Source organism: Microchirus variegatus (genome assembly GCF_963457635.1).
Source record: "Microchirus variegatus genome assembly, chromosome: 2".
Classification (NCBI taxonomy): domain Eukaryota; kingdom Metazoa; phylum Chordata; class Actinopteri; order Pleuronectiformes; family Soleidae; genus Microchirus; species Microchirus variegatus.
In genome coordinates, this window is record NC_139803.1 from 9,032,149 (window position 1) to 9,054,460 (window position 22,312).

The window sequence follows — 22,312 nt, forward strand, 5'->3', positions numbered from 1 at the left end:
ATTTTTCAATTCATAAAAGCCTCACCAAAGTCTGTGATATCATAAAAATAATGTTTGCTGCTTGATCCAGCCATTAAACAGCCTTTTCTGGCTGGACTCACTCCTCTACACCAAAGTCCATAGAGGAAAATTTGCATTTTTAGCTCACCTAAAAACTTTCCTATTATATCTTTAATTAGATTATTTTTCCATATTACATCATAAACTGATAAAATAATCAATTTTCTTTTTGTATCCACTGGCAGCCATGTTGGAAAGTGTCAGAATCTCTTACAACAACGCAAAATAAAACAAAAAAACCCACAAACTATACTTTTTAAGTAATTGATTTTGCTTGAAATCATAATAAGTAACTCTGATGCCATCACCCTCTAGATTTCTAGTGATTTATTGTCTTTTTTGCCCATGTTAGTTACAGTTCTGTCTCAAATTGGAGTCAAAATAAAAATCTCTAATGTCTCTTACCCCTGTAATCCCTGTAATCCCTGTCTTCATGTCCCCCGTCTCCCTCTGTGTCTCTCTGGAGTTGAAGAGTGTTTAATACCGTTGATGTTCATTCAGGGGGAAAAACCCCTCTTATCTTAAACCGTCCTCGTCTCATCTCCACTCAGTGACAACACTGGAAAGTCCATCTGAGCTTGACCTCCATGACTCAGCTGCTAATTCACTGCTAGTGTTTCCCGCTTCAACAGTGACTGTGTGTGAGAGAATGAAAGTGAAGGAGGACGAGATTTTCCCCATTCTAAATTCAATCTCTTCCCAATTCCAAAATGTTACAGCATTTAACCAGAAAGGAGATTAAAACAATATTATTCCCATCATTGTTTGGTGAAGTAAAGCTTAATTGTCGTATTTCTCTAAACCCAGAATGACCTTTCCTGCCACAGAATAAAGAACATTCATTACTGGTCTGTGCCGAGGTCATTTAATCTTAATTACCCTCTAAATATTTGACAGTTTTGGAGGAGAGTTGTTCTCCCTCTGCTCCTCTTGTCCTCCTCTGCTGAAGGTTTGTATTGATTTTTCTTTTTTTTTATTGATTACAGCTTTTCCCTGCTGAGAATGAAGTTTACTTTAGTGTTGAATAAACTAAATATGTCTGTTTTATGCCCAGTGTGTTCAGTCAATCCTGCACATTTCTGACATTTCAGAATTAAAAATCTGAAACGTACATGTTCAAACTCCAAATTATTTAGTCAGAAACTCAAATTCTCATTGTGTTCTTGTGTTGATTCTATATAACTGATGTGAAAATGTATTATAATACAGCTTCTCTGTGGAATAGTCCTTTATATTTGGTCTAAGCGGTGTACTACAGACCCAGACGACTGTATTTATCGATCGATGTGCAGAGGATTTCAACAAATAAGTGTTCTCGCTGACTCGCAGCTTTTAAATGCAGCCGTTTTTTTGTTTTTTTTAATAAGAATTCCTCAACTTGTGTACTGTTGGTTTAAAGAGCTATTTGAGGTTAGCAGATTTACAATTGGTAAGCATAATGAGGCAGCTGGAATGCCCCGTGAGAGGAAAAACAGAGGAGCACAGCACAGCAAAACCTCTACAGACTCCTCGAGAAATTATCTTAAATGCACCTTTAAAAAAACAAATCTATTATCTGTGGTTTCCTGGGTGGGTGGCAGCTTTAATGCCTGTGTGTGTGTCTCCAGATGGACGCCAGACAAAAATCAGAAAACCAGCTGATTTATGGAAGGGAGGTAAAAGCAGAGGAAAAACAACAGAGCTGGAAAACGTCCAAGCCATTATTCCTAATTATCTGCCCCATAGGAGAGAGACTGCAAACCTGGCCACCCGTTTCCCCCTGAGTCGGCTCTCTGTCAAACATGTGTGTGGTACTCAGTATGACTTCATGTGTGTGTGGCCATAAATAGTGTGGTGTAAAGACTTTAAACTGAATACGACTGTTAGTCATGGCACTGGTATTCTGATTTGCATATTCTGCTGTATGTAATTTACGTTATCCACTTTTTTATTTCAATTAAAATATGTTATTTGCTAAAACAGCCAATCAAAGAGTTATTATAAACTTATAAAGATACATTTGGCTGGAAATACAGACGTTTCATTAGCTTTAACATGAAATTACATTCGGTATAATCTGTGTGTGTACTTATCATCTACACAAGTAATTCCCAATCTCAAGAATGCTGTGGCCCACCCAAAAAAACTGAATTATACTTGATTTGTTTCATAAATAGGAATATAAATTTGAACTTTAAATCAGGCCTCTCAACTATTCAGGTTCATTTTGATTAAAAAAACAACAACAAAGAACAATTATATACTTGTTTTATTTAATATTGACCTATTGAGTTTACTAAGATTTAATCAAATGTACTACATTTTGTAAAAAATATGTTTAACTTACAAATAGCAGGATAAATAAACGTGTTTAAACACAATTATCCATAATAAAAATTTAAAATTAGCAAAGCTTTTGCAATTGCTTTATAATTAACCATAAATATGTTTTTGGATTATTTATTATTTTTGGATTTATTTTATTATAACTTTATTTTTTTGACCTCTCACAGCTCACCTGTTGGTCTAATCTCCATCTCTTTACATGCACGACATATAAATTAATCTCTCAGATTAGTGTGGTTAGTGTGATTAGTGATCATTGATGTTATTTTGATGAAGTCACCCTTCACTCACCATGTCGCTCTGCTGCTCCGGCTCAGCATCCGTCGCGTCCAGATTGGACGACTCGGCTCCTCGAGTGCCGTCGCTGAGATGATCCAACTTGCTCATCAACACGGTCATGGAGTCGCACACGGCAACCTGTGAGCATTATGGGATAAAAGATGTTGACACAGGTAAATATGGAGCCTGCTTATGGTCACACACACACAGAGCAGGAAGTGACACCTTTTTAATGAGATGATTTTAAAGGACATAAAGAAAGCTGCTTGTGAGGAATATGTTGTGATTCTGTCTAAACGCTCTCTCTGGTCGCTGACTCTGACTGAGACCACTTGTTCACTGGCTGCTGTGCAGGAAATGAACAAACTGCTTTGTTTTCTGGGCTCGGCCGACACAATCCCAGAGAGACTGAGCTGGGAGTCCAAAAACAAACCCCTCATGGATTTACACGCACAAGCATGCTCTCGCCCACATCCATCCATCCATCCATCCACCCACTCACGCACACAAACACGCCCTTCTGTCCACTTCTATTCCCAAACCCTTCTTCATGCAGCAGAAAGAAACAGCTTTGGCAGTAAAGCCATTTCCTGTGTGTTGCAGCCCCCACATCTCCAGCAGATTCCTTCACACAGGAACACAGTGGCCCGTCTATGTGCACCAGGGTGCTATTTTTACCCTCACTGTGAGGGACAGAACCAGAGCGAGTTTTTTTCTGCAAACATGAACTCACACACACACACACACACTGGCTCTTCACAGTGCTTTCAAAGTTCATGAAATGTTAATGTGCTTCTGTCGAGGCTCTTAATGCATCGCTGGATCTCCACTTCAACATCATTTTATTATTGGCTTAAATTATTACGATGCATCACAGAGTGAATGGCTAAGGAAGTGCAGGTATAAAGTGTGTAATATTAGCTCCAAGAATCCCTTCAAAGAGAATCTAATCTGTTTTATCTTATATTATGACGTGAGCCAGGGTCATCTGTGTGTCCAGAGGTGGGCCCACAGCCCTAAACTAGGGATTACCAGGGATTATATTCGCTAATATTCAGCATTTTGACACATATCAGCATCAGCCTTTATTTTTTTATTGATTTTTTTTTAATCCGATGGACGATAAGAGATCAATGTATTTATTTATTTGAAATTTTGGAAAAACTTTAGTGAACTATTTATTTGTTTTTATTTAACTTTCTAAGACAAGACAAGATAAAAAAAAAAAAAAAAACTTGTTTAGCAAATCTGAAAATCCGTTTAAATGCTACATTTTAGTATAGGTGTTTGCATTATTTCAAAATTTTTGACGCCAATATTTTACTGCAAATGAATATCGGCTCCAAATATCGGTTATCCGATACCTTGAAGAAACCCATATCGGTCTATCTCTACCCTAAAGACAACAATCAACTGCATATGAACATAACAACAGGAAATAATCAGTGGTGGATATTATAAATATGCAGCAGTGACTTAACCACTCATGATGAAAGAGATAAACGGCTAAATATACCACAGGAATCCAGGATGAGCCCTGACAGGCACGTGTCCTCCTGTAATAACACATCATATTATGATATACTTAACAAATCTTACAGAGATCAAGGCTGGATCATGAGAAAAAGATTGTGGTCCAGTATTCCAGCTAAGCTCCTAAATCTCATGTCACATTAAACGCCATTTAATAACTCGCTCTTTACCCTGAATTCCTCAAATTATCTCATCTGGCAAAAATCACTCGCCGTGCTGAGAGGAGTGTGACGAAACTGCCCGGGCCGAGCTATTCCAAGAATGTGCGAGCACAATGGGACCACTTTGACTTAACAGGTATTTAAATGAGCACTGGCCGAGGCCCTGTCAGCGAGCGAGACTTTAAAGGCCACTCGGTCAAACGCTGAGAACGAGTTCAACAAAAGGAAACGCGGCGAGAGCTAATCCTTTCATTTCAGGCCAAGAGAGTGGAGGGAGAGTGGTGTGCAGACAGTGTGCCAGCAGAGAGGCCATGATGAGAACGTGCCAGAGGCTGAGAGAGGCCGCTCTGACAGGTGTGAGAACACGGTCAGGAGCCTGCTCACACTATAAAGACGCCCAGTGGGTGAAGTGCATGCTGGGAGAAAAGGGAGAGGAATTTATCATTAAGACTTTACAGCCAGAAAAAATATTCCCACTTATTCAAAACACAAGCTTCAAAGCTCAAATATCAAATAAAGGAAATGACAGCTGACGTCGGCTGAAATGCTTCTCGTTCACTTTGAACGGAGCAGCCTCGAGCGTCGCAGAACTGCATTATGGATCATAGCTTCAGTTTGCTGACACTGCGTGTATCAGAAGTTGACAAATGTTTAACTTTTCAAACACCAGCCCAAGTGTTGGCCAACAGAATACAGCCAACCAAATCATCCATCTTCTACCGCTTTATCCTCCATATGCAACAGACTCACGGGACATCAAATCAGCTGTTGCATTAGATTAAAACTGTAGTGCATCACTTTTAAATATAATTAAATTTATGCTACATTCAAAAATGTCGTGAAATGGGTTCACACAATGCTGAATAAGCCTTTGTGCGCCCCACAGCTATCTGTGTTTCTCAGTGTAGCGTGTGTGTGTTTAGATCTTGTGTCGCTCGACAACATCTCCACGGGCGGTGCACACACAGGAATTGATTTGTTGTGTCAAGACAGACAGAAAGGCAACAGCAACATTGCGCTAGTAAAGCAGGACAAATGCAAACATGATGGAGTAGTTTCAAAAGTGAATTCTACTGCTTAAAACAAGTATATTCCGCAGTTTGACCTGATAACACAAATATATCTCAGTCGTGTGTGACAGTATTGTTGTTTATGTTTCATCGTTTCTGTCCATGAACACCAAACAGATCAATTTGATCAATAACAACAACAACAACAACAATTGGGTATTGGAGCTTTAAATAGAAAGCAGTCAGGAGTGGGATATTATTTATAAATCAAAAAGAGTTGCCCAACAGGAGGCAGTGACATTATGACAACATGTCTGCATTCCTTCATTTTGCAACTTTGACCAAACCCAAAATAGAAATAAAAATACTATTAAATCAGTTTAATGCATTGTAATAAAAACATTTTTTGGAGCTGTAGAAAATCCATCTACTACGCTGTACCAGGCCTGAATACATCAAAGAAAATAAACAACAATGCTATTCCTACTGTATTGGAGAACACATTCATCCACCACAGCTCACAGTATTAAAAAGAGTGTGACAATGCTGCCCTCTGCTGATGTAAGAAGGACTCACTGAGGAGATGACCGTATGTGGCAGTGGTAAAATCACAGGTGTAGATATAGTTAAAAAACGACTGACTGTGTTCACGCTGGCTCACTGTCAATGTGTCACAGTATGAATTAGTGCAGTTATCAGTGAAGCCTGTGCTTCAGTAGTTGGGTCAGAGGTCAAACATTGATTTCTTTCCCTGTCAACTCCACACAGTGAATAAAACTTCTTTTTTTTGTCTTTGTCATAAAAACAAAACTCTTTTCTTACCTGTTTTCCATTGCTCTCCTCGTCCTCCCCGCCTCCCGTACTGCTCAGCTCCACTCTGCTGTGGCTGCTGTGCGTCTGCCGGTCAGACGACGCAGAGCCGCCGTTAGGCTGGGCATCCTGTCTCTTCCTCAAGCACTTCCTGTTCCTGCTCAAGTTTCTACGGCGACGACTGACCAGGAATTCCTTATATTGTAGCGTCTCCGGAAAGTCGTCATCCTCGTCGTTGTCACCCTCGCCCTCGCCCGTGTTGGACGAGGAGGCCTCGCCGCTGTCGGAGGACAGAAGCAGCTGGTCGCCGTAGTCGCAGAAGACGATGACGCTCGGCTGGTGCTTGACTATTCTGAGCACGTCTTCTGATGATGCTGCTGCCAGATGCTTGCTTGTACTTTTATCCACAGCTGGTGAGAAGGAGGACATGGTGGTTCCCTTTTCTTTGCCCCCACAGTGTCCATTCCGCTGCTCGACTGACTCACAAGAGGAGCCGATCTCCATCTTCTGCTCATCACATGTTATTTGGTCATGCCTGGCCACAAGATCGGGGGCACAGTTCAACAAAGGAGCATGTTCAGACATGGTTCTTTCTTGGCTCCTGGAGCTTTGAGTCTGGAAGGGAACTTGACCTTGCAGGTCATCCAGAGAGACACCCACAGCCTGGGGGTAAACAAGGCTGTTTGACTGCTGCTGAAGAGGCAATGCAGCTACTGGACCTTCAGCCATTATAGCTCTTTCTTCTCTGGTGCCTTGTCATTAAAATTCCCCGACAAAATCTGAGTTGGACGGAGAAGGAAAGAAAGAAATAAGGAGAATTAACATACATCTGGGTGAAGGATTCATGTTCATTCATGCACACTTAAGAGTATGTGCATGTATACGAGTCCAATTTATACTGTACGTCTTAATTTAGGTGTCATTCGCATTTTTGTCTCTGAATAAAGATATCTCCAGTGTTTTGAAACAGTGAAACCCTTCTGAGTGGATGAGGATTTAATGAGATATTTGTGGCCAAGAGAACCACATAAGTCACTGCTCCAGGGAAGAAAAACAGCGTCCTCATAACCTTCTCACAGCTTGAAACTGTCAGACAAAAAAAGAGCCATTTTGCTCATTGTTTTTTCCTGATGGGATATTTTTGGCCGTAGCAAACACACCCAAGTTTCCTTGCCCGACACGTTCTCTTTGTCTTCTAAACACGCAACGGTTTGTCTTGAATTCCTGACAGTTTTATTACTCCAAAGACAAAAAAAGACAAGTTTTAGCTTTGTTTCTTCCCTACATGAGTTTCAATATGTTTGCAAACAAATTTAATCCCAAACCATGTGTCAAAAGTATTTCTGTATCATATCTTATGAATTACTGCAGATAAATGCCCAACATAATCAAAATAGAGGGCAAAATCATATAATATAAACTATAGGAAACTTATAAATGAGCTCAAAAAGTCATGATTCAACATACCAGATGTTTCTGTGGTCCACTGCAGCAGAAAGTCTGGAAGAACCCGGAGATAACGCAGAGGAGGATCCAGCCACAGCAACCCAGAGAGAGAGCTTTGTATACTCTATGACACAGATGATGCGGAATGAGTGACTTAATGTCTGAAAGTATATGAAATGCTGCGAGGGGGAGGAGAGAGAGAAAGAGAGAGAGAGAAGGGAAAAAAAGGAAGGCTGAGGAATGTTTTTCCCTCCTACATTACCTCAGCGGAGAAGACAGTGAGCTCCACAGGCAGGTGTTTGTGCTATTTGTTGTATTTGTTGCCTCTTTAGGAGCTTTTCTGGCAGTATCGTCCACATGGAAACTAAAACGCTGGTCCCAATGAGGCAGAACTGGTTTGTGAAGAACTGGGGAAGTTTAGGGTGAAGATTTGACTTGTGGTGAGGTTAATTTTAGGGTTAGAGGTTAAATTAAGGGGTAACACTTTGTTAAGGCTGTCCAAAATGAGTAGTAAGAGAAGATGATGCACTCTAAGAAAAGTTATGTTGTGGAAACGCTGAAAACGGATTAAATAGCTGCACATACGTTAGTGTTAAGTCAACAGATTTGGATTCAAATCCAAATTCCTGCTACTCACTCACTCACTGATGCATAACGTGGCTCAAGGCAAAGGATTTTTTTTTTTTTTACCTCAGACGCACATTCCTCGACACCTCATGAGGTAATGCTTCAAACGTGTCAAACTGGCCCTCTTCAAATGTGTTTGGTAACTACAGCAAGTCTTAAACAACAAGAAAAAGAAGAAAAAAAGATGACGACAGTCTGTGGAATTCCCCAGCAAACAGTGAATTTCATGTTTTTCGAGGTCTTGGGTCAAGTCTAAAGTTGAAAGAGCTGCTTTATGTGAAGGTGAATCTGCCTGTCGAGGCACGTTTGACCCTCAAGGTTCTCGTGGACCGGAGACGCGGTCAAGGTTGAGTGCAATGATGCTTATCTGATTTGTCTCTACATGCACACACAGTGATGAGAACTATCTAGCAAATTTCAGATATTATTTACATATAGATCTAGTATAGTGTAGTGTACAGATTATAGTTTATAGACATTGGAATTAATGAAGTGGTTAGTGGTAGAGTAGGTTTACTGCAATTACAACAATTAACAATAATATTAATATTAGTGGATTTCCTGAAGGGTTTTTCAGTTTTGGGCAGAGGTGGAAAGAGTACTGAAATATTCTACTCAAGTAAAAGTATCACTCTTTTGGTACAAATGTATTTAAGTACAAGAAAAAGTACTTAATAGTAGCTTGTTTTAAATGTTAGGGGTTCTTAAGTCGGGGTTCTTTCTTGCGTATAGTGCAAAACTTATGGAAGAGGACACAAATCTCACAATAAATGTTTTTAAAATTAAAGGCAAACTGTCATAAATTAAAGTGCGGGCAAAATAAAACATAATAATGTGAACATAATAAGTAAACATATTTAAGTAAAAGGTCAATTTCAAATTAAAAAAAATAAAGTACACAAAAAACCTACTCACTTACAGTAACACAAGTAATTAAATCCATTGCTTTCCACCTCTGGTTTTGAGACAGTCAAACATAAAGAAGGGATGAAAAGAGCAAAAATCCAAAAGAAAGTTTCACTGTGTTTTAGGATGACAGGATTGTGTCAAATACTTAATTAGGCAGTTGATTCATCAGTCAGTCAAACTCACACTTAGGAATAAACTTCACCACCCTCAGGCCACCTCACTTTTTCTTTTTTTTTTGACACTGTCCTACATTGCCGTCATGATGATGGACGCACATTAATTTAACTCAAACATTTCAATACAAGCAGCACTGACCTGCAGAGACACGCTCCTCCATATTATAGAACATTCCTGCACAGAAAAAAAAGAAAAAGCACAAAAGTGATGAGAGATGGAGGTAAGGTGGAGTGAATGTGACAGGTACGTGCGGTATGCAACAAGTACGGAAAAGAAAAAGGTAAAGTTATATAAATATTAATTCCACTCACAGTTTGTTTTCCTTTCCGTCACAATGACTTTGAACATGCTGTGACATTGTGAGCTTTTGTTTCCGTTGCTTGGGATCATCTGTTGTTACATTCCATACAGTTTGAGTGTCCTCAGTGCAAACATCTGCAGATCTGCTGCAACAGAAAATAAGATGTTATCTTTCCCATACAATACAGGACACAGTCATAACAGTCTGTACGTGAGCCGCTTTTAATCCAACACCCACACAATGACTATCCTGGGCTTCACACACAAATCTATAATAATAAAATAAAAAAACACAAGAAATCTGAATTATTCAGCAGTGGTTTCTCAACATTACAACATTAAATAAACTTTGTTCATTAACATAATACAACAAATTAAAATATAATCATTAGATTATGAATTGCACTTACACTAAAATGACATGAAAATGAGAAAGACAAATTAACTAATATTATATGGATATAAATATCCCACCAAGGTGAAATATGTTCATCTATCCATATTTTTATTAAAGTTGAGCATTTTACTACTTTATAAGTTTACATATATTGTATTATATTTTCATTATCTATCCATCCGTTTTACCGCTCGCCTGTTGCTGTTTTGGCCCCTTCGACTCTCCGTAGCTCGACAGGAAACTGCGACACAGTTTATGTGAAGTTGTGAACGATATTCGCGGGATATTAACAGCGTCAGACAGTTAGCGACTGTTGTTAACGCGGAGTAAACACAAACTGTAGCAAAACAACACAAAAAACGATGAGTTTATGGGTGGACAAATATCGGCCGACTTCCCTGGGGAAGCTCGACTATCACAAAGATCAAGCGGCGCAGCTTAAAAACCTGGTAAGAAGAGAAACAGATCTATGTTAGCATCTTATGTGTTAGCAGCGTCTGTGTTAGCATCTCAGAACGCAAACAACGAGTGGAGTTTAGCTACAACGCTAAGCCAGAAAATTTAAATATATGTGTTTTAATGTTCTTTTTGTACGTAGATACGTGTGCATATACATATGTGTGTACTTATACATGTTATGTACAAGTCACAACATGTACGACATACAAATAAACTACAGGTTATAGCACTAGCAAAACACTACTTGACACGAACTTTAGCACTCATGTTTACCTTGCTTGGAGAATGTCAGTGTCCATGACTTCCAGTTTGGAGAAGTAAACCTCTTTAAACGCTTGTTTCAGGTCCAGTGTGGAGACTTTCCACACTTGTTGGTGTACGGTCCGTCAGGCGCGGGGAAGAAGACGCGCATCATGTGTCTGCTGAGGGAGCTGTACGGAGCTGGAGTGGAGAAGCTCCGCATAGAGCACCAGACCATCGTGGTGAGAGGAGAAATAATGACATTATTACATGACTCACATGCAGTGTTTCTGTCCACATTTGCCTCACAGTTTAATTTAAATTTTGCAATTTTTTTCCCCACTGCAGGCTCCTTCAAAGAAGAAAATTGAGATCAACACAATAGCGAGCAACTATCACTTGGAAGTTAATGCCAGGTACTGAAATTATTGAGAGAGTTTTCTTTACTGCATTTAAAGAAAGGTATTGTTGTACAAGACCTCAGTTTTTCTGTCTTGTGTCGTACAGTGACGCAGGAAACCAAGACCGTGTCGTGATTCAAGAGCTGATTAAAACTGTCGCTCAGTCTCAGCAGATTCAGTCGAGCACACAGAGGGAGTTCAAAGGTAGAAAAGACTTGCATTTAATGCAACACTGTGCATCATTTTCTTAAAAAAGAAGCTTAAAATAATCCTGTGATGCCAGCTCCTGTCTCTATGAGCCATAATATCACATGTATTTTTGTTCTCAGTGGTGTTGCTGACAGAGGTGGACAGACTCACAAAGGACGCTCAGCACGCGCTGCGTCGGACGATGGAGAAGTACATGTCCACCTGCCGTCTCATCCTCTGCTCCAACTCGACCTCCAGGGTCATCGGGCCGATTCGGAGCCGTTGCCTGGCCATCAGGGTTCCTCTGCCGAGCACAGAAGAGGTGAAGTGGACACGATGTGAAAGAAGCATTACAGAAAGTCTTCATGGAAATATTTAACTATGTTGTACGACTTTTAGGTCTGTAATGTTTTGGCTTCAGTCTGCAAAAAGGAGGGTTTGCTCCTCCCACCAGAGCTGGCCAAGCAAATCAGCGAGAAGTCGGGGCGTAACCTCCGCAAAGCTCTTTTGATGTGCGAGGCCTGCAGAGTGCAGCAGTAAGTTCTACAGCACTATTATTATGTAATATTAAATTAAATTAAATTAAATTAAATTAAATAAAATAAAATAAAATAAAATAAAAGTGTGTGCTTACTGTGGGTGTGGTCATCTTCTCCAGGTATCCATTCTCAGTGGACCAAGATGTCCCAGAGACAGATTGGGAGGTCTACCTCAGAGAAACAGCAAATGCCATCGTCAGCCAACAGAGTCCTCAGAGGTACTGTAGGAAATGCTGAGTGCAAAACAAGAGAGAGTTAACTGAGACATCACGCTAATTGTCCATCTCCGTTCCAGGTTGTTGGAGGTTCGAGCGAGACTGTATGAGCTTCTGACTCACTGCATTCCTCCCGATATCATAATGAAGGTACCATTTAACCACACCTCCTCTCCAGTCAAGCAGTTTAAAGTAAAGTTTATTCATTCTCTTTATTTTAATCGTCTTTATCAGGGACTGGTCACGGAGCTGCTGAGGAACTGCGATGGCCAGCTGAAGACAGAAGTGTCCCACATGGCGGCCTATTACGAACACAGGCTGCAGCTGGGCAACAAAGCTATTTACCACCTGGAAGCGTTCACCGCCAAGTTCATGGCCATGTACAAGAAGTTCATGGAGGACGGCCTGGAGGCCATGATGTTTTGACTCTGAATGGACTTAAATACGGATACTTTTCTTGACCTCTTTCTTTCCCTCGCATATTAAATGAATAATACTCATTACCCCCACCAACCTTCATTCCTGTTGATATAGAACAGTCACAATCCTGTCTACAATATTGGAGCAAAAGCAAGAGATATTAACAAATATTCATTAAAGTCACTGAACTAAATAAAGTGGCCTCTTCCTCTGGAAAACTTCTTTGAATTCTATGGGAAATGACACTTTCTGAACAGCCAAACAAGCAGCTTTATGTAGTATATACCATTGAGGACAGATAATGTGCCGACAATTCACATTTGTAAATTGTAATAAATATGTGACTGATGCATTGTACCTGAACTTTTCATCAAGGAATTACTGTTTGGTTAAATGTGGTGTTGACCGTCAGCTGTAGATTCTGTGAAGCTCCCTGTGAGATTGATCACGCCTTGAAAGTTGTATTTTTCTTGTCGTCTCTGTCTCTAATTTTGTCTTGGAGCTGTGGAAAGAAAAAAATTGAGCCTGGACGTTAAAACATTTAATAAGTTGCCATTGAATAATAACAAAAACACCCATGTTTGACATTTATGGGTAAAAAAAAAATCTCCTTTTAAATAAATGTACACTAACATTTACATGACATTTAAAAACAGTTGAAATGGGAGGGAATGTCTCGTATTAAGTACTTATTATATCAAGGTACACGGGGCTGAATCAACAATTTACAATAACCTTTCAGCATAAATTAAATAAAGTGGACATGTCTGCAACTCCTCTGGGCTCCGTTTACCAAATCCCCAATCAGATCACACTGTAATTCAGGGACACGTACAATAAAGTAATTCAATAAATATCCGCAGAGAGAGTTGAAATATACAGATTACCCCAGGTCATTTATGATTACATCAGTCTTTCCCAATCCTGGGCCTCTCATTTTTCGATGTTTCCCTGCTCGCTTCAACACACCTGATTCTCCCTCTGCAAAAGCCTGACGCACTCATTTGAATCAGGTGTGTTGGAGCAGGGAAAATAAAATAAGCAGATTTGGGCCAAACATTGAAAGATATTAAAAGATTGCTATGAGCTAAGATCTTTCATACGACAGCTTTAACAGTCAAAGACCAACAAACTCAACACTGCTGAATAAGCTCCATAGCTTATGTTGAGAGCAACATAAATATATTATAAATATAAAAACAACAAGTCTTTGAGTGAAAATCCTCAGTAAAACTCCTTGTGTCTCTTGGTGGTGTAGTAGATGATGAGACACAGTGTGATCAGCACGCCCGAGCCCACGATGGTCAAGAACCCAACCACGGGCCTCTTCACCAGGACGTGGCAGCCCAGGCACGGCTGCGGGGAGCTGGGACACTGCTGCCGCGCCTCGCCCTGCATGGGGAAGCCGTTGTGCCGGATGATGTTGCGGTAGTTGAAGAGCGAGGCCTTGTCGATGACTTCCTCGTGCACTTGGCCGTACAGACCGAAGCCGGGGTCTCGCTGGTCGCTCAGGGCGTACGCGAAATAGCCCTTCAGGTTGACGCCGTCCAGAGTGTACGCTGTGGAGGAGGAGACGTGTAAAAATAGAGAGTTTATTAAGCATTTTTATCCCATTTTAGATACATATTTGAGCTTTTATAGTGTTTTATGTGTTGTGATACACATATGGTTATGATACTGTTCATTAATGTACTGTATTTTCAACAATTGAGCACATGTACAATTTAAGGTTTCGATACATGAATATCTTTAAATACTGGTGTGTTTTGAGCCATTTGTTGAAAATTTATTGGCCTATACATTTCAAAAAAAAAATCCTGGCTGTCCTCAGGTCAAGATACACTTTCCCTCTGTTGTTAATTGTACATTTTCTAATTTTATTGATTCTTGATTTATTGTTTTATTGGTTTTCCTTACAGTTTTATTGTGTATTTTATTCCTGATAAATTATAGAGTGCATGTTATTCTTCCTTTTTATGTGGAGCACTTTGGGTACCTTGCAGATAATATTGATTCAAATAAAGAGTACTGAGTATCATACTGTCTATGTTGAGTTTTGTTACTTATGAAGTATTTTTCACAATACATGTAAAGAATTCTTCAAAAAATAGACTGTACCATGAATTTCAGTCAGTTATTTAAGGAAAATTGGGCAAAAAAATTATACACAATGTCATGTTTGATCTAATTTTACACTACAATTTGATATCTTCTCCCTATAAACACACAAACATGTGGTTGGGGATGACAAGTGTGTGCAGTGCTGCCACTCAGTGGTGACAGAAGACACTGCAACGTATAATAATAATAATAATAATGACACAGTGTATGTACACAACCTTATGACAAGGACGGGTAAGTAGATAGTGAGTAACCTTGACTCTGTGTGAGTGATTCTCTGATGATACTTTTGCGTGTGTTTTAAAGTCAGCTGACGATTTGCAGGTCAGTGACCTAAACGCTTGTCTAATATTTAAGCTCTGCAGAGGCTGAAGAACGAGAGTTTTCTCTCTTTTTTTGCAGCCTCAAGCAAAAATGTGTGTGTGTGTGTGCGTTTCATTTCTCTGACCTTTCAGCGCCTCGTTGATGTAGTTGTACAGGTAGTAGACTCTCAGGCTGTCTTTGAAGCGGGCCGGGTCTTCCTGGACCCCGTTCGCCATCACGTACACGGGCACATCGCAGTAGTGCTCCTTCACCTAATAAAGCAGATATCAGTAAATACTCAGATTTGAACAAGAGTACTTTGGTTTGGTTGGATTTCTTTCTTATTGAAAAATCAGAATCTAAGAAAATCTAAAGCACGGCAAAGGACAAACATTTCAAAGAGGAATCAATAAGCAAAGCTAATATTTGTGAGTGGAAGTCCCTCGTCATGTCCCACTAGTTAAATATACCCCTTCATCCCTCCACTCTCACCCAGTTGAGGGCTTTCCTCAGACCCCAGGGCACGACAGGCCTCGGAGACATGATCCACGTGGTGTCGATCATGTGTTGGACCTCCAACTTTGCCGTGTACGTGTACCTGCAGACATGGAGACGACACAGAAGCTCAGGATAGTGTTTTTTTCTTCTGTTTGTTGTGTCAAAATGAGAGGATTGAATCTTACGAGTCTTCCTTGGCATGCGTGACCAACTTGGTACTGAAGTGGCTAATGGCGAAGAAGTCGTATGTCCCTTTAACCAGGTGTCTGTCCTCCTCGTTGAAGACGGGCAGGCTGTGGAAGCAAAAGACAAGAGACACTACAACACTTGTACTTAAGAAGGACTTCAATAACCATCAATAATCTATTCTACAACAATATGTGGTGTGTTTTTCTTAAAGTTAACTTCTTGTTTTCATTCCCAAGTTTATTCAAACACCACAATCTCAGTGGTGCTTCAACCTCTGTCAGCATAGAGGTCAAAGCAATCCATCAAATCTTTCATTCTGAACTAAACCGACAACAAATAAACTGTAAAGTCTGAAGAATTTGTACTCGAGTGAGTTGAGCTGACGCAGCCAGCTCCTCATCCCCAGAGGATAGTCCCCGCTGCCGAAGACGGGCTCCGCAAACCAGCCGACGCGGAAGTCCAAGACCCTTTTAGCCGGTTCGACGTCCTCGCGGCTGAAGGAGAAGGCCGGTTCCACCCAGTCCATGTACAGAGCCAGAGACACCTGAGGCAACAACAACAAAGATCATCTGAGACACGTTTTACTAAAATTATTCCACTTTTACCTCGTGTACACGTGAAATTATGACAAAGTAAAAGAAAAACAACGATGTATTTCTGCTGACCTGTCCTCCCTGCGTGTGTCTGAACTCCTGGTCGTACGCGTGCCAGGCGAGAGCGTGCGCGCGCAGCATCTGGTGACCCTCCTGGTAGCTCACCGTCTCGTCGTTGGGCTCGTTCAGGGTGATCCACATCTTCACGTGAGCGCCGAGTTCTCTGTAGCAGAGTCTGGCGTAGTCGGCGAACGCCTCGGGAGTCTCTCTGAGAAAATATACGCTGTTTAAATTACCTAAATTGTCATGCCTGACACCTCAAATCACAGAAAGATGGAGCTTTTATTGTCCTGACTATATCAATTTATCATCCTGACCTGTTCAGCCACTTGTTGGCCGTGTCCAGTGACGCCGGCAGGCTGCTGCGCTGGCGTGTGTGGTGCCACAGCGTGACCACGGGCGTGACGTTGGCCTTGAGCAGCTGACGCGTGAAGCAGTGGTAGTAGCCCAGCAGAGTGGTGTTAGGGCGAGAGACGTCGCCCGTCGGCACCAGGGCCGACCAGTTCAGAGAGAAGTGGAAGTGGTTCACGCCCACCTGACGGATTTCATCCACCTTTGAGAGAGGAAGACACACATAGACCATGTACCAAATTATTTCACATTAAAATGTCTTTTACTGGGGCATCATGTGCCAAAAACTATCAAAATCAATGTGCTGAAATTTCAATTTCATTTAAATGTGTGTTATATTTATATTTAGGGCCCAGAGTGGAAGCATTAGTGGCTTCTAAAGGTGAAACAGCAGGATTATTTTTATTTTAGTGCAATTATACACTTCTACAAACATACTTATGAATATTATATTGCATGTTTGCCAATATCCACTCCCACTTGACCTTCCACTGACTTTAGATTGTTAGATAACAAATACAATTTGTTATTTGAGTTCATATGTGCCTGATATGCTCTAACACAAGGGCTGAAGTGTCTGTAGAATATGGTGTATGTAGGTCAGGACATGATTTAATTTAAAATAGTAATTTGACACAGACCTGTTGTCGTATCGTGGCGTAGTCGGCGCAGTGTGCGGTTCGTCGCAGCGTCGGGGCGCTGAAGCCCTCCAGCCTCGTCAGAGCTCCGTTGTTGGAGATATTCCACAGATAAACACTGGGGTCTGCAAACAGGCTGGGCACGGTCTCCACCTACGATATGAAGAAGACAAAAACAAACCAGAGTTGACCTCATACATACAAAGGCAAATAAATAGAGCAACAGTGAGTCCAGTGTGAGGTTCATGTGGTTTATGATTAAGAGAGGATTCATCGTCATCGGCTATTTCTGAGCTGGACTTTCACCACGAACACGGCAACTTCAAAATAACGACACGAACACCATGAAAGAAAGGAGACGGACGACCTTAAAACCCATTTTTACTCTTACTTTTTATAGTTATATTGTATGACTTGTTTATTTGTGTTGTTTTTATATACTTCCTGCTGTATTTTATTGCTTTGTTGTGTTAATACAGAGGTAATATTTTCTTGTTTTCCTCCTGAGGTGGTGTTTTCTTTGTCGTATCATCATCCCAGTCTTTTGCCCTATTGTACAAGTCACAAATGACTCCTAGTGTCTTTCCTATCCAACCACAAACACACAAGTTTACCTGTATGGAGTTGGCAGATACGCCCCAAGCGAAATCACACGGGAACACTCCCTGTGCCGGTCTGTTCTCCGGGAGTTCTGGGAAACCATTTCTCTGGATGACTTTCCTGATGGAAACAAACAACAAGAACTTTCAGGAGAAGGGAAAATCTCTCTCAGGATGTAGGTTTTAAAAGTACTGAAATAAAAATAGCTTTTGGTATCAGACAAAAATGACCTGTAAAAGGTGGCAGACGTCTTGGGCTCCCTCTTCAAGTCCGGCGTGTTGAAGTCGACGTAGTAGAGTCCCCGTCGTATCCCGTACTCTCTGTGCCACTCGAAGCCGTCGATCAGAGACCAGGCCGTGTATCCGATCACGTTCACGCCGTCTATGACGATCGCTTCAGAGCACAAACAAACACACACAAGAGTAAGAAGGGAGATTTGGATCTTTAAAAGAGTGTCTTATTGTCATAGCAGCACCAAATAATACATTTAAACACTCCTTTCACCCTTTACTTGACCTTGACAGATTCATAGAGGTTCTCTCAATCTACAATCTAGAGCAGAAGCTTGGAGGAAATAGATTCCACTTCTGTATCTTCATAGTGTTGCTGTGTTCTGTGTCAGGACTCACATTTCAGTGATTCTGCAATGAACCTCTTGAGGTAGTACATGTGTTTCGGATCTTCTGTCTTTGTGTTGCCAAGAACGTACCTGCATCACAAAGAAAACGAGATGTTCCACAACACAGCAACAACAAGAAAAAGAAAATCACAGTCTTCACACAGACATGTCCAAACCTACCAACCGCTCTGCACCACAAAGATGGGCGGCTTGTCGTACTCTGCGTTGACCCAGTAGAGCAGCATCCTCAGGTCCAGATCCTCCTGCTGCCCAAACTTCAGGCTGTCGTTGATGAGCTGGAAGCTCAGGGCCGCTCCGTGAGAGAGGGCGAAGAAGTCCGCCGTGCCCCTCACCTGCTCCCTCTCCTCCGGCGTGAAGGAGGGCAGGCGGGAGCCGAGGCGAGCCTTCATGCACGGAGGGTAGTCGCCGTCTGTGAAGAGCGGCCGCGCGAACCAGCCCAGGACGTGGTCCAGGGAGCACTGGCACTCACGGAGGCTCTCCAGGCGAGTGCGGCTGGGCTTGATCCAGTGAGAGGCCAACGCCATGGACAGCTTGCCCTGCTGACGGGGGCGGTAGTGTCGGTCGTAGAGATGCCACGCGGCGGCGTGAGCCTGCAGAACGAATAGAGCGAGAGAAATGATGGACAAAGAGAAGCGAAAGAGACAATTGTATTAATGATGACAGATGGAATTAAGAATCTAGCGGGAAAACTTCATGTCTGAACATAAAATTATATCAGTTTATTCAGAACCAGCTTCCCTTAGATTTTTTATTTTTTTGGGACACATTTTAACACTTTTTTAACTAAATAAAAACCAGATCTGGAACTAGTTTCTACACCATATTACGGTTAATGTGGGATGTTTTTCTACAATCTTCCATTAAAGAAAGCTTAATGTCCTAGATTTACTATACTTAAAAAAACTATAATAACAATAATAATAATTTTCAAGGATTTAACTTTTATGCAGTTGTGGTAACAACTAATTTTAATAGACAAGCATGTGATGTGCTAATTTAAGTGTTTATATAATGTTTAACTTCAGACCTGGACATGTAATAATCAAATGAAAGATGAAAAAACACAAAATAAGTCAATTATTACAGTTAAATGAACACAATGCAGTTAAATAGTAAATATAATAAGGCAAATGTATTGCCTAAAAACATGTATATACACTTGATCAACTGTAACACACTAGTTATTCATTAATATCACAGTTATTATTATTAATTATAATAATAATAATAATAATAATAATAATAATAATAATAGCATATAATTAAGCTTTTATCCACTGACCTTTAGCAGATTGTGTCCGACCCTGAACGGCAGATCAGGGTCACTCTTTATCCCGGGAGCGACCACCCCGGTGCCATAGCCATGACGCGCCACCACAAACGGGTTATCGATGGTGATCCAGTACTTGACGTCGTCCCCGAACGTTTGAAAGCAGAAATCGGCGTAATCCCTGAACATGTCTACCAGCTCCGGGTTACTCCAGCCGCCGAGGTGCTGCTGCAGGTGGTCGGGCAGGTCCCAGTGATACAGCGTCACCACGGGCTCAACGCGCATCTCCTTCAGCCTCTTCAGCAGAGTCCGGTAGTAGTTGGTGCCGATTTCGTTGTAACTCCCGCGGGTGCCGTTGGGGAAAATCCTGGACCAGGACAGGGAGAACCTGTAGTGGCTGACCCCGAGCTGCCGGATGGCGCGCACGTCCGCCTGGACGTTGTGATAGCTGTCGCTGCCCACGTCCCCGGTCGCAATCCGGTTCCCTCCGCGCGTAAAAGTGTCCCAAATGGAGAGCCCCTTCCCGTCCTTCTCAAACGCGCCCTCCACCTGGTACGCCGCCGTGCCCACTGCCCATATGAAGTCTCTGGGGAAAGTGTCGTAGAGGAACGCCTTGTCTCCAGGGTACGGAAGTTTAGTGAAGCGATCCCACGTTTTGAGACCAGCGTTGGGTTTAGCGGCCGCGGAGGCCGCGAGGAGGACACCTGCGAGGAGGGCGAGCAGCGCGCTCATGGCACCGGTGTAGGCTGCATATGGAAGGCAACTTTATCACCTCACTATGCCTGAAAGAGGCTCTCGGTCGGTGTGTGTGTGTGTGAGAGAGTGAGGCAGCCAGCTGTGAAGCCACTACACGCTGTCCTGACAAATCTGTCAATCATTAGCCAAAAGCACCTGACGCACGAAGCTCTCATGATGTTAAAAGCCCTGAAGGATCAATCATCTGCAAAAGCAGCGGGGGCAGAGACACGAGGACCATCCACGTGAATTTGTTTCACTTTCTTGACATTTCTTGGTATGTTTTTAACCATCAAAGAAGCGAATTTACGCGTACAACTCGCGTAAAAGAGGGGAATCAAGGGAGACAAGGCAAATAAGTCACTTTTCAGTTTAGAAAGTGGTGATGCAACAACTGCTGGAAAACATCAAACATATATAAAGAAAAAAACTGCCAAACACACAATCTCTGCTATTTCAGCACTTGGATTAGGAACAGACATAAAAAACACCAAGAACAAACATTTAGACACAGAGCTGGTCCCTTAAAGCTCAAATATCCCACACTAAGGTATGTTTTTGTTTAAACAGAGGCCACCATCTTGCAGGCAGACATAGAGAGAGTGACCCAGGTGCCTGCGATCTCAACAGCATCACCATTATCATACATCCTCCGCTGGCAGATAATCTCATAACTCAATTTAAAATGTCACATGGCAAGTGCATCTTAATGACTCATCTGCATTTTCTCACTGAATCAAAGTTAGAGACGGAGAGCGAGGACAGAGGCAGGAAGAGGGATGGAGCTGCTGAGAGGAGGAGAGGATAAGGATGAGGAGATGATATGCAAACACAGAGCAGAGTGAGCATAAACCTGCTGTAGCGCGGTCACATTACTTCCTTATCTTCCAGCTCTCAGCTCGGTTGCTTGGAAACTCAGGCCTTTAAAGTCTAAACGGCCTCCTGCTTCGTCTTGGTGATAATAGCAGCGGCATAAATATCTGTGGAGCGTGAACCTCAAAGTGTGTCAGCCTGGTAAAAATGTATAATATTTATAAAACACTATTAAGGACACTTTGGAATTATATTAAATGGCAACCAATTGTTTATATTCAAATAATGACTAAGCAGAAACTGAGTTAAGGCATTTTTAATCCTTTTAGCTTTACTGGATTAAAGAAAATAAGCAGAGATTCAATTTGCTAATGTGACAAAAAAAAAGCCTTAATCTCGTGATATAATTATTTAACTGATTTTCATAGACTTATGTATTGTAAACCTGTGTTTACAAGTTCTAATGTTTTTTTTTTTTGTACATTTAGAGCTGAATGTCTATCAGTAACTTATGTTTTATCAGAGAATATTTAAATTATTGGTGACATCCCCGTCATCCAAATGCATTTAAATTACAGATGGGAGAATAACACTTTTAGATACCAAAAACTCCACCGAGTATCTACAGATACCGGTTATTAGTCATTTCAAAGACATGATTCTCCAACTGTGTCAATAAATGTTGTTCTCCCATAAAGCAGAAATTAAAAAGTCCGCTAAAATGCTTTTGCTTAATTATATTCACACTTTTGTCTCAGATATAGATCCAGGGATTTTGACCAATATCGGGCCGATGCCAATTCCCACCCCTAATTAAAATTATACATGTAAGCAAATAAAACTATAAAAAGCATAATTGTAAACCATATGCACACCAAAAACCAAAATGATGTAGTAATAGAATAGAATTTGAATTAGAATCTGTGCCAATCCTTACTTGACCTCAATAATAAACCAATAATGTATCGAAAACTATTATCTGTATAATCTCAAACTTAAAGACA

The 22,312-nt window shown here is 41.3% G+C and overlaps 2 protein-coding genes across 2 annotated transcripts; one reads left to right on the plus strand and one right to left on the minus strand.

Annotated features, from left to right (window-relative positions):
* The first annotated feature begins 10,371 nt into the window (after positions 1 to 10,371).
* rfc3 (replication factor C (activator 1) 3) lies at positions 10,372 to 12,516 on the plus strand. The gene is made up of 9 exons (XM_083910314.1): positions 10,372 to 10,483; positions 10,838 to 10,975; positions 11,082 to 11,149; positions 11,241 to 11,338; positions 11,464 to 11,645; positions 11,723 to 11,859; positions 11,982 to 12,080; positions 12,158 to 12,227; positions 12,312 to 12,516. Exons 1-9 carry the CDS (start codon positions 10,397 to 10,399, stop codon positions 12,501 to 12,503), a joined length of 1,071 nt encoding a protein of 356 aa, XP_083766440.1. The 5' UTR covers positions 10,372 to 10,396; the 3' UTR covers positions 12,504 to 12,516.
* A 1,205-nt stretch (positions 12,517 to 13,721) lies between these two features.
* kl (klotho) lies at positions 13,722 to 20,492 on the minus strand (the record flags this gene model as incomplete). The annotated part of the gene is made up of 13 exons (XM_083910106.1): positions 13,722 to 14,056; positions 15,067 to 15,193; positions 15,414 to 15,519; positions 15,605 to 15,712; positions 15,974 to 16,152; positions 16,274 to 16,469; positions 16,579 to 16,814; positions 17,254 to 17,403; positions 17,865 to 17,970; positions 18,081 to 18,243; positions 18,480 to 18,559; positions 18,650 to 19,080; positions 19,773 to 20,492. 13 exons carry the CDS (start codon positions 20,490 to 20,492, stop codon positions 13,722 to 13,724), a joined length of 2,937 nt encoding a protein of 978 aa, XP_083766232.1.
* Positions 20,493 to 22,312: the final 1,820 nt, after the last annotated feature.

What these genes read in the sequence shown, in the direction of transcription:
- rfc3 (XM_083910314.1), top strand. Translation starts at nt 10,397, where the DNA reads ATGAGTTTATGGGTGGACAAATATCGGCCGACTTCCCTGGGGAAGCTC. An exon ending in TAGAGCACCAGACCATCGTG is followed by an intron (nt 10,976 to 11,081) that starts GTGAGAGGAGAA and finishes TCCCCACTGCAG; the next exon opens with GCTCCTTCAAAGAAGAAAAT. An exon ending in CACACAGAGGGAGTTCAAAG is followed by an intron (nt 11,339 to 11,463) that starts GTAGAAAAGACT and finishes TTTTGTTCTCAG; the next exon opens with TGGTGTTGCTGACAGAGGTG.